Raw genomic sequence first — 16,105 nt, forward strand, 5'->3', positions numbered from 1 at the left:
TTGTGGGATCCGTACTGAGCTGTATCGTTGTTTGACATTTACACAACGGTCAAAATAAACGACACAAAACATTCTGCTACTTTTGATAATATTCAAGTATTTTTTGTCATTTTATGTACATCCGTTTTATAAATAAATACTATTATATTGTACAATTCGAATCTGTTTATGTGTTGTGTTGTATTACACTTTATGACTATTAAATATTAATTGTATTTTAGCATGATGCAGATGTTCATGGTCAGCATTTGTCTCTTGGGTCTGATGAGATGTTTTGTCTTTGGAAAGGAATTATCTCTACGAGAGCATTGGAAAAGTCAAATCAAGGTCGGGTTAGCAGATGGAAAGCATATTGTTGATTTATTTAGTACCGAACCGAGGTCAAAGATTTTTAATCGAATCAATTTACTAACAAATTTTGTTGGTACTATTGATAGCCTTGCAGCATTTATTCAGGAGTATGATCCTAAAACTGAACAACAAACATTTAAGAATTTGAAAAGGGTATTCACAGATATAAATAGAAAACTTGAATTGACAAGCGACAAGAGGTTTGGTCATAATTTCAGGGAAATTTACTTCGAATTAAGAAGCATTGAATTCAGTTTTGTCATCTTTAACAAATTTCTGGAAAAACTAGAGGAGTTGGAATGTATAAGTCAAGCTGAATGTGAAACAGGCATGCAATGGACTATTAAGCTGTTTAAAAATGATTTTGATATAGAAGATCAATATAGGCACATTTTTCAGGCAACATTAAATGGAACAAGGTTTTCAAAGATGTCGTTACTTCAGCAAGTAAAAGAAACGTCAGGTTGCAATGAAAAGACAATTTGGAAGTTTGGGACTAATTTACTTTTGAAACTATTCAAAGCTCAGCAAATCATGGTTGTGTATGGTAAGCTAGCTAAAACGAACAATAATTCCATATCACAGATACATAAATGGACTAAGAACATGTACGAGTTCAGAAGTGCCTTACAAGGAGTTGTAGAAGAATGTTCCTCTAAGAATGTGTGTAAAAAACAGTGTAACACAGGTAAATGTATCCACCTTTCAAAGGTAAATCGAAACATGTGTTCCTGTCCAAATTACTTTGATGGCGACAACTGTCAAAGCTTTAATCAAGTTGTCTTAGCAAAGGATACAGTAGCTATCTTATCAACCTTGAATCAAGTCCCTAAGGTAGGAGATATTATTGATACGAATATGCAATCCAATGTTCTAACTGCGTCACTAAAGTGTGTTAGTTTTGCTTACGCAATGATTCAAAAAGCAAGCATGGAGAATATAGATATGCATGTTTTGACATCTTTTGACTTGGGATCCTTTTATAATACATATCTTAGCTTGTACTACTTGATCAAAGATGCGAGAAAATTAATTAAATGTGACGAAACTTTAAAAACAGTGTATTTGAAATCGAAGTTAAAACATACTGCGTATCATTTGACTAGGGCTCTATTCAAAATAAACTCGTACTTTAATTACCGACAATCTGACAATACATTCCAACCAGAATCATTGTTGGCCAGAGTTATCGGTATCAATAAGAACGAGGCTTGCTCAAAAAATTTCAGAGCCAAAATTGACAATCTTTGGATACAGTTTCATATTGCACAGGCAAATGGGTTTTCCGTCTTATTGCAAGTACGTCATATATTGGAAAATTATTCTCCCGCTGTTCTCAGCATTTTTAAGCAGCGCACTAACCAACAGATTAAATTTATAACGGAATCTACCTGCAGTGCATCAATAAAGCATTCTGCAAATGTTCATTGCGATCAATATCAACTGATGAAGAATATTGACATTGAAAATAAGTGCATAAAAGGATACGCTCGCAAAGGACCTCGTTTTATCAAATGCCAAAATATAACATCTGTATGTATACCTTGCGCATGTAATCCTACAGGAGCCATATCAACAATATGCAATTCAGAAACGGGACATTGTCAGTGTAAAGGGAATTTTATAGGAAAGAATTGCGATATGGAAATAAGTCAAGACTGTAAGTTAAGTGACTGGACAACTTGGTCTATTTGTAGCAAATCATGTGGTATGGGAGGGGAGCAGAAGCGCTATAGGCACATAGTAATACAGCAACGGGGAAATGGAAAACCATGTCAAGGTAATAAGGTTGAGAACAAAACATGTTTCAAACGATGTTGTAATGGTGCATTTGAGTGTAAAGACAGTTCAGAATGTTTCATGGGTATTAAATGCCAACCTTGTAACTGTGACCACGAGAGATCTACATCTGGTATATGTCAGCCTATTAATGGTGCGTGTGCTTGTAAACAAGATTATGCCGGAAGGTGTTGCAAAGGTATATATTAATGTTATACTGGCATGTATGCAATCCACTATTAATTAGATGGAAACAAATTAATTCGATTTATTACTGCAATTGCCACTGTTGAATTGCAGAAAACGATAATATTGTTATACTTTTTATTCAAATCAAGTGTGTTTCTAAAAAGAGAACAAAACAGCTACGACAATCCTACAATTTTTTCCATTTGTTTGCAAATAGAAGTAGTGAAATTTAATGATTTTTCATATGAGATTACTCTTGAATAAGCCAGAAAATATAGCTAAGTTTTCATTTTGTACGTTTAAAAAAATCAAATAAGGTAAGGAGAAACTAAAATAATTTAGTTTAAAAAGAAATTTGAATATTAAATAATACGCATTTTATTTGTACACATCAATATTTATTATTATACTTCACGTTAAAATGCCATATTTTGATTGGCTAAGACGAGGGTGTCAATTTATTCTATCACATGGCTGAGCGGGTGACAATTTTTTTAATGTTACCCTCTCGTCTAGACCAATCAGAAATCGATAACTCAAAGAACAATGAATTGAATACAATGCTTAAGGATGTACTTAGGTGAGGTAAGGTAAAAATTAAGAAATTAAGAAATTAAAATTGATACTATAAGCTGGTAGAGCATCAATTAAGGATCAAGATAAGCTTAAAATATTGATAGGTCATGGAGCTCCTTTTTGAGATATTTGAGATTTAAAATATGGCGGGAAAAGGCTGACTCGGACTTTAACCTTATATTTGCAATGGTTCATTTGGGTCTCAAAACAAAAAACAAAAAAAATCAAGAATCTTCTAAAATTTTGGTACATGATCTATCATGAGCTATCAAGTCTTATATGAAAAAATAAATGGGTATTATGGGGCAAAATATTTTACACTGTATTGTATGGAAAAACACCAAGGAGTCCGAACATTTGGCACAAATTCCAAAACCTAACCTAAGTACATCCTTAAGTTCTACGTTTTGGCTCAGATTTTATTATCGACTGTTAAAATAAATAAAATAAAACATCTTGCTTGACTTTTGATGTTTTTTTCTAATACCCGTAACGTTGTTATGAACGTGACGTCATAGAAAATACTTTTAAAATAAAAGTAATCTGTAAAAGTCAATAATGATAGGACATTCAGTATAATAAATTAAATAACACATAGCTGAGAGGGTGATAGAGCAGATTGGAACCCCTCGAAAAAGCATTGTCAACCTTGGCTTCGCCGCGGTTGACAATATTTTCTCGGGGTACCAATCTGCTCTATCACCCTCTCAGCTATGTGTTATATATATAATGTTGCATTAATATAGGAATAACAACAAAGTCTTTTCAAATAATTATCAATCATTTCCAAGAAACAATTGAAGATGCATTTTGTGTGACTGTTTCATGTCCTTGTTGGTATTTCCTTTTTATTTACAACTAAAATTAAAAGATTTCAACATCGGAGCCGAAACATTTTTTAAGAAAATGCAAAAGCTAACAAAGTTTAAGTTTTAAGAAATAAATTAATAGTGTTCCACGGCGAAAAAACATAATTACAATATACATACTATATAGAAAAGATTTTCCAAAAGTGGACATATTCGATTTTGAATTTCCCCAGTAATTAAAAAAAAATGAACCAGACTATTTCTGGTTTCAGGATTTCTCCGACTGGTTAATTAACAATTATGTTCAAACAAATGAAGAATTTGTCCTAGGACTGTTTTCAATCTGGCGGAAAAATTTACATAAGACAGATTTGCGTCGAAAATAATTTAAAAAACAGATATTAATTGCGACACGCACGGCTCTGATTAAACGATACTTTTACTAAATTTGTTGTTTTTCTGTATTAACTTATCACAGTTGTGTTGATTTCTCATCTGTTCTCGCAAGATTTTCTACTTAGTTATTATTTTTTAAAGAGGAGAGAGCTAGGATATCATACTCAGTGAGAAAAGGGCACATTTCCTGTTTTTTAAACTACAACCAAATGCATCCTAAAAAACAACATAAAATGTTGAAAAATTAATATTGTCTGCTCTAATGCAAAAAAAAAACCTTTTGTCGGTATTTACTGAACTCAGCCTTTCGATTCGATCTGTCTTTTCTCCAGGAAAAAATGTTTTCGCAAATGTGTTTTCCTCACAAGTAAATGTTTTGCATAAAAGACAACGATAATAAATATTCAACAAATAAAGTTACAATTCAACTGAGTTATAACCATAATACCATGCGCGCGGTTGTTTCACAGAGGATTAATTTGAGTTGTTTCGGTTTTCACATTAAAATCTCAAAAAATGAGGTATTGAAAGGCACCACAAAGTGGTGTAAGCAAAATATTCTCTCTAAAATTAAGAGAGAAAAAAAAAACTGAATAAAAACGATGATTAGAATAAATATTTAATTTAAATTAACTTAATCAGTCAAAATCGTGGTTAAACTATGGATCTAGGTCACCATAAAAGTGCGAGGCTAAGGCTATCCGCCGTTTTGAACCATAACATAAACTTGAACTATTCTCTAATGAAGACATCTGTTTTACAACTATTAGGTATATCGCTCTATGCAGTAATACATTCCTTTCATCACTGCCATTAACTTTTTTTTTATATACAAGTTAAGCAAAAATATATATGGGTATCAATTTAAATAGTTCATAGTATAGTAAAGAATAAAAATAATTTTGTTGCTCTTTGGTCGGGTTGTTGTCTCTTTGACACATTTTTCCCTAATCAGTCTCAACTTTATTTCTCAGTATGATTATTTATTGTCTTTATTTCCAGAAAAAAAATTCATTGATTGCAGTGCTTTCAAAACAAAAAGAGAAACCGGAATTTATAAGATATATCCAAAGAACTCAGACGGATTTGAGGTCTACTGTGATTTTAAAACCGACAAAGGCGGTTGGACGGTAATTAATTAATGTGGATCGTTTGTTCAAATTGAATAGAAATATGAAAGTAGTTAAATGAAGATGGATTAGTGTTCACCATATAGTGGCAATCATTTGCAATAACAACATCTATATTAAAGGGAATATCAAATCAATACCGGCTTATTGCCGGACAGAGATTTACTGTCTCTATTCTCTTTTCCAAAAGTAAATTCAATATTGATCTATATAATTATATGGTTATTTTCGGTATTTTTGTTTTTAGTTTATCAACTGTATTTAGTCACAACATACCACACTGGCGCTATAACGTAACCCACTACTGCAACGACTTTAAAGCTAAAATATTAACAAAATGTTATAATAAAATAACTTCCCAAAAAGGTAAACATATAAAAGGTTCATACCTGATAATTGCACTATCAGAAACATCTCTTGTCCTCCATCCCAAGACCCAATCATTTTCTTTACATAAATTTAAAAGCTGACAAAGATTTGACTCATTTTTGTTTAAAGTAACAACAGAGGTCATATCACCGCAATTGTTACGACATGTATGTGGTTCAACTGAGATCAGTTTCGTATAATGCCCTCAAATCAAATAGTTTTTGCGTTATATTTGACAGTCTAATGTCCGTCTTATAACTTTAACATGTGTATTTGATTTAGTGTACTTGACGTTCATCCCCAAATTCGTCCTGGTTGTTCTGAGTTGAAATTTCGTTCGGACCTTCTTGGAAAAAAACATGCTGCATGTACATCATGTGGTTTTGTATAAAAAGGCTTGTTTTGTTTTTAATTTAGACACTTTTTATCTTTAAACATCTTTTAAATACTCAGCTGTACCCCTTTATTTGTCATTTTTCCCATAGCGGTTGTGATACACCCTATGGTCTTATTGACACGTAAAAAGTTTTAAGATGTTTAAATAATAATTATAACATGCCATGTTAATGTTAACATTAGATATACTTGGAATCTTTATTGTTTTACTAAAACAAAATGTTTGTATTTGAGTGTCACTTCGTGGATACCACTGCTGATGGAGTTTTGAATTTTTCGAATTACTTAGTACTGTGTACCCATGAAAAGATTACCTAAATTGTATTTGACAAAAACGTTTAGAATATTTTTGACAGTTTCAAACATCTTAGAACAGTTTCGATACGCTTATACTAGTAGTCTCCACATGAATTACTTACTTACTTAATCATTTTCGTGCTTTGATGCACATAAGGCCGACACTAACTCTCTCCATAACACTCTGTCTTGTGCTTTCTTCTGTACTTCTCGCCATGACATCCAAACCTCCTTCATCTCGCTTTCCACTGTTCTTCTCCATGTTTTTTTTTTTTTGGTCTTCCCCTTTTCGTCTTGCCAGTTGGGGTCCATCTCAGTGAAACTTTAGCGATGTTAACTGGTTCCTTCCTTAAGATATTGCCTATCCATTTCCTTCTTCTTGTTTTTATTTCAATTCTTATGTATCTTTGTGCTGTCACTTTGAAAAGTTAACGATTGGTTATTTTGTTGGGCCAAAAGATTTTACATATTCTTCTTAAGCAGGTATTGTGCAGCCAGTTTGTTGAAGTCAGTTTGTATAATTCTCCAACATTATGAGCCATAAAGCAGTACAGATTTGACATTGCCGTTGTAAATTTTAAGTTTTGTGTTTCTAGCAAGAGATGACGATTTCCAGATTGGTCTGAGTTGACATAATGATTTTCTAGCTTTACTCAGTCTTGCTTTGATGTCTTTGGTGGTCCCATTATCACTGCTTATTACACTGCCTAGGTATGTAAAGTCTTCTATTTCCTCGATGTTTAAGGATCCAATCTTTATTGGAAAATTTTTGATTGGTCGTTGATTGACATGACTTTCGTTTTCTCGATGTTATTTTGAGCCCAAGTTTGTTTGACATAGTATGCAGTCTTGAAGTTTTCTTTTGCATTTGTGTTCTGTTGCTGGATAGTAATCAAATGACATCTGCAAAGTCTAAATCTTCAAGAAAGGAGTTGAGTGTCCATCTAATTCCAGTGTTTCCATTTCCTTAGGTTGATCTTATACACCAGTCAACAACTATTAAGAAGAGGAGAGATTATTCATCCTTGTCTGACGCCTGTTTCCACTGAAAACCAATTAGAAAGCTGTCCATTGTGTAATACACTACATTCATACTTGTTGTAGAATATCTTTATCAGCTTGATTTTTTTATGGTACTCCATATACTCTTAGTATGTCCCAGCTATATTCCCTTATTACACTGTCAAATGCTCTATGCATTGGAAGTCAATGAAGTTTAGTACTTTTTTGTTCTGTCACTCTATGGATTGCTGTATGATGTTTCTGAGGGTTAATAGATGGTCAATGCAGCCTCTGTTATTTCTAAATCCTGTATTCCTAGGTTTTAAAAGTAGTGATATTCCTCGCCAATTGTTGCAAAGTTTCAGGTCTCCCTTCTTTTGCAGTTTTATACTAATGCCTTTGTCCCATTCAGATGGTATTACTTCATCTATCCATATTTTGGTAAATAGATACTGTAGTATCTCGCTTGTTGACTCTATGTCTGATTTTAGTAATTCTGCACTGATGTTATCTATGCCTGGTGTTTTACCATTTTTAGTTGTCTTATTGCCTTTTGGATTTCATTTTTGCATACAGCTTCTGTGTCTATTTTAAGTGTATCTCCAAACAGTTGTATGTCAGGTATATCATCGTTTGTTTCAGCCCTATGCAGGATATTTTTCAAGTCTTCTGCCCAATGATCTAACTTTTCCTTGTCTGTTGTAAGAAGCTTCCCCTCTTTGGATAGTACTGGAGCGTCAGTATTCCTGGAATTTCCACAGAGCTGCCTATTGATTTTGTATACTACACTGAGCTATCCACGCTTTGACGCTTCTTAAGCTTCATTTGCAAGTTCTTCAACATAGTTTCTCCTATCATTCTTTGCACCTTTTTTTAACTTCTTTATCTTTATCTCTATAGTCTGATTGCAATTTGGTTTTCAATCTGTTAGATTTACATGCATTAAGTTTTATTTATATGGCTTTCCTTTCTTTGATGTTTTCCCAGGCCGTATCTGACAGCCAATGCTTTCTTTTTCTGTTCTTTAAACCCAATACTTTCTCAGCTGTTTTAGTATAAATGTCCTTGATGTTATCCCGCATGAATTACTTTTAACAACACAATGATTTTACTTTTTAATAACAATGTTTTCGTCAGGTATTTCAGAGAAGATTAAACGGGAAGACCGACTTTTACAGAGGTTGGGAAGCATATAAAAATGGGTTTGGAAATTTGGAGGCCGAATTCTGGTTAGGTAAATATATCATTATTTTATAACTAATTATAAGTATGACTTATCGTGTTGAAATTTAGAAATAAGATAATAATTAGTTTATGACATGTTATATTTATTGTGTAACATTTAAGTAAATATTTATCAATTAGTTGATAAAAAAAAAGATTGATATCCATAATTCATACGAACTATTTACATGTAATAAAACACGTTTCGGTCACTTTTTCTACAAAGATCATGTATTTAATATAAGACAAATTTAGACCTGATATCAAAACAATACGAACAAATCAAATTGGAATATAACATATCGTATATTTTTTTTTAAATAAACTGGAGAATGCTGGATGTATGTTTAAAGAAAAATTATGAGTTTCAACTTCAAATCAAAATATTTATTTTTTTTAATTCACATTTTGCCGATGATCTGATACACATAATTTTTTTTTTTAAAATGCCCAAGTTCGTTATTCGTTTAAATTATAAAAAAAACTTGCACGATTGACAAAATTACTAATCGCCAAAAACACAAACACTTTTCGATACAGAAAATCGAAATTTAATGTCGCCTTTGGTCATGAATAAGCTTATGTTTAAGTTGAGTAAAATTTTTGCAGAAAAAATGAACAAAATGAGAAAATAAGTATATTTATAAATAAATAAATAAATAAATAGATAAACACTAAATAGAACAAAAATTAGGAAAATTTCAAACAAAACAGTGAGTGTCACTGATATATTTTTTTTTAACGGATTTGAGAATTTAACTACCGACTGCACCTACATTTCACGACACTGACAAGAAAATATATAATTGCTAGTTCATTGGGATACTTTAGCCACAGACAGGCCAAAATAAAGCACAATTGAATATTTTTTAGATTTGATATCAAAAAGAATTTGTTTATCAATATTTTGACTCAATAAACATACAAACGAATGTATTTCACTAAACCGAATGTAAGGATTTCAGTTCAAAAAGATATATCACGTATGTTGCGAGCATTCTATACATCACATTTGGTATTCTTACTAGGTAACGAAAAGATACATAGTCTGACTAAGCAAGGAAAGTACGAACTACGAGTAGACATCTCCGACTTTAGTGGTGCTAAAGCTTATGCCAAATATTCCACATTTTATGTTGGTGATGCTTCTACGAACTATAAACTTACTGTTGGTGGGTACAGTGGGAATGCTGGTGAGTTGGAATTTACCAAAAACATACGCAACGAAAATAGATCATGATATTCAAAAATCTCAAAATTAATCGTTAATGAGTTATAGTTTCGGATTCGCAAATAGTATGGCTTTGAGCTTTCAGATTAATTATTAATTTGATAATCTGACATCTCCTAAGTAATGCTAGTAAAATTATCAACATAGAGACATATAATGTTATCTGGCAAAATGTATGAATAGTCACCCGCGACGAACATTCATTTCCCGTAAAATATATGAAACAGATTTTATTGATTTTTAATCATTTTCTGAATTACCATTTTGCACATGCCTTTACCACAAGAGTCTTAAGCAATTCTAAACGGTACATTTTAATCTTAAAATGGCCATAGTAATGGGAGAGTTCATAATCATTTTACTATCTTAATGCATGTTGCTGATCATCAGGCCACATAACACGTTCAAAAGATTTTTTTTCTTTTATAGCCTCACGATTGGTTTTGTTTCACCACTGAAATATCTAATGCATGTTAACACCAATTAAATCAACCAAAAAGGCAACGTTTACAACTGTTTTACCATTTCTTGAAAGAACTAAATCATAAAAGCTCTGAACACGGTGGTGTCTTAATTCCGTTATTTGACATTATCGTACCAGATATCAGTTATTTGTGTTAAAATGTCGTTGAAAACTCCTTTTAATCTTCAATTCATCGATGCATCAAACATGATTTAGAAGTCAATCCCTGAAGAACTTTATCATACGGAGAATACCAGCCATGAGCTCAATCCCATCTTAAGTCTCATCAATTCTAAAACTACAAAAACTTGCTCTAAATGCTGTGTAAAGTTGAATAATGCTTGAACACAAGTTGCTTGAACACAAGTTGATTGAACCAAAATATAAGTGTATTAAAGTCAGAAAGCTCAGGAAAATGTCAGAAATCAGAATTTGACTACAAAATAGATGAGTCGTGGACTTTAACTACCTAAAGTCGTAGCAAGTATGACATTTTGACAAACTATACTCTATACAGTATCGGATTTGATTGTGAACAGGTTTTGAACAGGGTGTGAAACAGATACAATCGAACATATAAACTCCAGTATCGTCTACCATGCAATTCAAATTATAAGGGATATTATTCTTTTTTTTTTTAGCTAAACGATAACATTTCTGGTTGTTTGGCTTGCAATCTGACTTAATTATAAGGTCATTTTTTTTTTATATAAATTTACTGTTTGCAAAAGTATGAATTATTCGAAATGCTAAAAAATTTCTTCTCCCAGGCATAGATAACCTTAGTCGTATTTGGCAACTTTTTGGAATTTTGAGTTATAAATGCTCTTCAACTTTGTACTTGTTTGGCTCCGTAACTATTTTGATCTGAACGTCACTGATGAGTATAATGTAGACGAAACACGTGTCTAGTGTATTAAATCATGAATTGTACCTTTGATAAATACTTAGACATTTCTGGCGTTGCACTATATTAGTAAACACTAAGTCTGGATTGTAATTGGTCCCAGATAATCATTTATGGGAATGTGAAAACTCAATTACAGTCAGTTTGTGTTAATAATAATTGATCGTTTTCTTTGATAGCTCTTATCATTGAAAACAGCTTTTCTGTTGACTGTTAGCTTTGGTTAGAGTTGTTGATATTACTGCTCATCATTGATGTCTAGGATAAATATATACGTATCATGTTAATGTCAACAGTGTAGACGTTGTGATTAATGACGTCTACGTGTGGTTGTAACGGACTTTTTATGATATGACAAAAAAAATCTTTAATTATGGTTTATGGTGCTTATTCCATTACAAGGGAATGTATCCTTACATATATGAATATATTTGAATATATGGTCACAGATATTGACAGACAGATCTTTATTGATTTTGAGGTTACTAGTCGACCAAAAGTTGTTTATAAATGTTCAAACAAATGTAATTGGTTATATGTTAGGAGAGAAAATCCTTATTGATTTGAAAGTGACTAACAATAAAGTCAAGGTCAAAGTTACTCAAGAAGAGCAAATTTTATAAAGTAACAGATTTCAGGAAGCTAAATCAAAACTTCATATTGGACTACAATCTAACTTAATAGTATGGTCCCATATTATGATTAGGAAGATCCGTATTAATTTTGCAGACACAAGGTCTAAGGTCATGGTTAAAGGTATCAGTCTTGTATTACAACTCCAGTTTCCGGTGCATGTCAAAACATGGAGGAAAACAAAATAGTGCATTTTTTCTGATTTTTTTTTCTGAACTCAATTTTTTCTGTTTGATTATAGGTTTATGCTGAATTGAAACATATATATAGACTTAAAAATCTTGCATCTTTTGGGGATATCAATCCAGGAAAGTGAAAGGATATCATGTTTACTGCAAGTGGTGCGGCCTGGTAAAAATAACAGACAGAAAGTAAAAAAAAAATGTTTTGACTTCTGGATTGCGTAACTTTATATTCTTCGTGACAAGACCCCCTTTTTTTCGATTAAATCACAATTTCACATAAGTGCATACATGATATAAACATGATTTTTTTTTCTATGTAGCATTTTTTATTTTTTTATTTTCAAAGATCAGCTGTTTTGCATGTAAGCCTATTGAGCAGTCAATTACAAGACTGCAACCTGCATAGGGTATTTTTTTCATATGTTCACTGCAAGGAAGCTTTTGTGGACTTTTGTGTGCCCAGAATGATAAAACATCATGATTTAAGAACTTTTTAAGAGAAAAAAATCATGGGGTATAAGTTACACTGAAAAAGCTGAAATTATATAATAATTATGCATTTTTATACTAGACACCATTCAAAAGTATTAATAGATATAAAGCACAACAGTTTTAGGCAAATTGAGATTTTGATGGTATTACATACATGATTTTCAATTAAAAAGAACATAGAAAGATTTTTTTCTCAATGAAATCTTCTTCTTATGATGAAATTTTTAGTTGCACAGTTTTATTGAAAATTAGAGCAAAGTTGAAGAGACAGCTACATACAAAAGTAATGTTATTCTTTAGGGTTATTATTTTCATGGCTTAATTGTTGACATTTAGGTAGAATATGTATAAAATGAACTTTTGGCGAAAAGATTTTTAAAAAGTAGAATTTTTCTTAAACTATCCATAATGACAAGGTTTGTGATTAGGTGTGAAAATATTTTCACAATATGTTCATTTTTCATGAGTCTATACTTCTTTTCCTGTTTGCGGCACTGCATGGTTAAATGAAATTTCCATATTTGGGTTAAAAATTTGTTTAAAAAGAAGAATTTTTCTTAAACTATCCATCATGACAAGGTTGTGATAAGTGTGACAAGTTATCAATATTCTTACCTAAAACACCAACTTGAGTATTCATTTTGTTTTTTCTTGAATTTTATTTCAAATTTTATATGCATTGATGGTTAAAGTACAGTCTAAAAACCATGGTATAGTAGGCATGTATAAAGACCAGTATAGTCAAAAAAGAGAAAGGTATGGTCTTTCTTGTGTCCAGATAGTTGTATTGTAGCAAATTCTTCAATATGAAAAAGTTTTCGGTAGTTTTTCAATTTTGACTTAAACAAGAGGCCAACTTGGGTAGATTTCATTGAAAAAAGGGGAGGGGTAAACTATTGAATGTGGTTCCTTTAAACAGGAGGAAAAAATCAAAATAATAGATAAGAATACTCTTCTAGCTCCACAGTATCCAAATAATAGGAAAACATTCATAAAGATAGACTAGAATGAGATTTACAGATCATTAAGTAGACATGACTGATTGCCAAATGTTGCCTGTTTTCAGAAAGGGGAACTGCTTTAATAGTGGGGTTATTTTTATTAATACAGCCAAACAGATCTTATAATGGCATTTTTATGTTCAAATATGGCTACTTAATGAAACTAATTAAATGATTTATTTTTTTACGACATGTCATTATGTTATAGGTACCAGTCTTGTATTACAACTCCAGTTTCCAGTGCATGTCAAAATAGTGCATTTTTTTCTGATTTTTTTTCTGAACTCAATTTTTTCTGTTTGATTATAGGTTTATGCTGAATTGAAACATATGTAATGGACTTTAAAAAAAATCTTGCATCTTTTGGGAATATCAATTCAGGGAAGTGGAAGGGTATCATGTTTACTGCAAGTGGTGCGGCCTAGTAAAAATAGCAAACAGAAAGTAGAAAAAAAATGTTTTGACTTCAGGATTGCGTAACTTTTTATTCTTCGTTGCAAGACCCCCTTTTTTCGATTATTTTTTTTTATTTTCAAAGATCAGATGTTTTGCATGTAAGCCTATGGAGAAGTCAATTACAAGACTGCAACCTAAAGTTACTGAAATAAATTTGCGTACGACAATATTATGATCGCAAATCATAGCAGAAACAAATATTAAGCTTTATATGATTAGAGAGTTTTGGCTGAGTGAGGTAGCTACTATCAATTGTTTAGTATAAAAAAAGGGAACACATAAATAATTAGAAAATTATAAGGATAGATATTTTTGGTGCAATTCGTGGTTATAATTCACATGGGAAACATTGAAACAATTTGTACAATAATTAGCATCTGGGTAAAGCAGTATATTTGTTAATGCCCGCTGCAACTCAAACATAAATCTGTTTACGAGAGATAATTGAATGAGCCAAACCTTTATACATTTCTTATAGCCATTTATAATCAATATATTTATAATATATATGTTCAATAGCTATAGATCACCTGCATTCCTTATTAGTTCAATCTCCATTGGTTAATTAAGAAATTAATATTTGTTATTTATAGGTACAAAAAAAAGTCATATATAGATTGATAATCACTTTTATCTATTATGCTAGTGAACAAAATATGTTTACTAGTCACTTAAGGTGGTATGGGAGTCTAAAATAAAAATGATAGAATTTGTTCATACTTTGCCAAAATGTAGTATCTATTGATATATGTTGAAAAATGTTATAAAAATGATAGGTCACCGCGCATTTTCTCAAGCTACAGGGCGTGACAAAATGACAAATTTTGTATGGATTATACAGGAAAAAACACAATTTTGTGATTAGAAACTAAACAAAATGATAGAATTGTTAAATACTTAAGGAAAAGATAGCTTTCAGACAATGCTTTGAGAATATCAAAAGAAAAGATAGGGTCACCGTCCGTTTTTTCCGGCTAAAATACAAAATAGGAAAATTCTATGTAGAATCCTTCAGAAAATGCACTGTTTTAGAGTTACCTCCCCTTAAAATGCCAATTTAATTTATTTTTTAAAACAACCAAAAATAATCATCATTTGCAAAAATATCAATATTTATAAGTTATATTCTTATGAGTTAGTTCTTTTAAATAAAAATTCACATTAAATATCTGCATTCCTGCATCAAATTTTGCTAACTTGATAAAAAATCTGGACCTTTGGTTCTCTGTTTTTTACAATCCAAGATGGAGGAAGACACCCATACCACCTTAATAAAGGAAAATAAGTGTATAAATATCCCTTATTAAATAACATACCACAAAATATTTATCTTTACATCCACGGCGTAAACGAGGAGCAACTTGATTGTTTAAATGATTAATTCGTATCATTATTGAATCCAAGTGCTATATTTCTAACGTTATTTTGAACTAAAGTAAGCTTTACCGCTATGTCTGACCCTGCTGAATTAATGTTTTTCTAATTCTGGTTCTTACATTCATAATAGGAGACAGCCTCAATTACCATAATGGTCAAGCTTTTACTACCAAAGATAGGGTCAACGATTCAACGACAAGCCATAATTGTGGAATAGACAGACATGGTGCTTGGTGGTATAAAAATTGTGCACTTTCCAACCTAAATGGATTATATATGAAAGGAGGAAAGATTAGTTATAAAGGACTGAATTGGCGTTATTGGAAGACTAGCGGGTATTCAATGAAGTCTTCTAAAATGATGATAAGGAGACTGTAATTACATATTTCATATAATATTACTGATATGATAAAAGATTTCTTTGAAACATTTCATTTTACATTATATGATTTTATTTGTTATGAATTTATCTATTTTTACTATCTTGGTTTAAGATTAAATAAATTAACAAAAATACCTAACTCCGAGGAAAATTCCAAAAGGAAAGTCTTTTATAGAATCAAAAGTTCAAACACATTAACCAATGGAAAAAACATGCCATATACCTGACTTGACACAGGCGTTTCTTTAACATGTGGAAAATGGTGTATTAAACTTGGTTATATAGCTAGATAAACCTCTCAATTGTATGACAGTTGCATAATTTCCATTATATTGACAACAATGAAACTTGCTGTGAAAATTCGTAATCGTCCGGGTCATATTATATATCTAAACATGTCTTTTAGCGACACACCAGTTTGAAGATAGCTTGAGTTTTATCTCACTCATTAGGTAAAAGT

General features: G+C 31.4%; 1 protein-coding gene across 1 annotated transcript in view; it reads left to right on the forward strand.

The window, feature by feature from the left end:
- Window positions 1–15,641, forward strand: part of LOC139526610 (uncharacterized) — a 59,546-nt gene extending 43,905 nt beyond the window's left edge. Inside the window, exons 2-6 of the mRNA XM_071321769.1 lie at window positions 222–2,329; window positions 5,103–5,230; window positions 8,432–8,528; window positions 9,547–9,711; window positions 15,394–15,641. Of these exons, the coding sequence (XP_071177870.1) occupies window positions 223–2,329; window positions 5,103–5,230; window positions 8,432–8,528; window positions 9,547–9,711; window positions 15,394–15,641 (2,745 nt within the window). The 5' untranslated portion in view covers window position 222. The remainder of the gene's footprint in view (window positions 1–221; window positions 2,330–5,102; window positions 5,231–8,431; window positions 8,529–9,546; window positions 9,712–15,393) is intronic.
- Window positions 15,642–16,105: the final 464 nt, after the last annotated feature.

This window comes from Mytilus edulis, chromosome 6 (assembly GCF_963676685.1).
Source record: "Mytilus edulis chromosome 6, xbMytEdul2.2, whole genome shotgun sequence".
Classification (NCBI taxonomy): domain Eukaryota; kingdom Metazoa; phylum Mollusca; class Bivalvia; order Mytilida; family Mytilidae; genus Mytilus; species Mytilus edulis.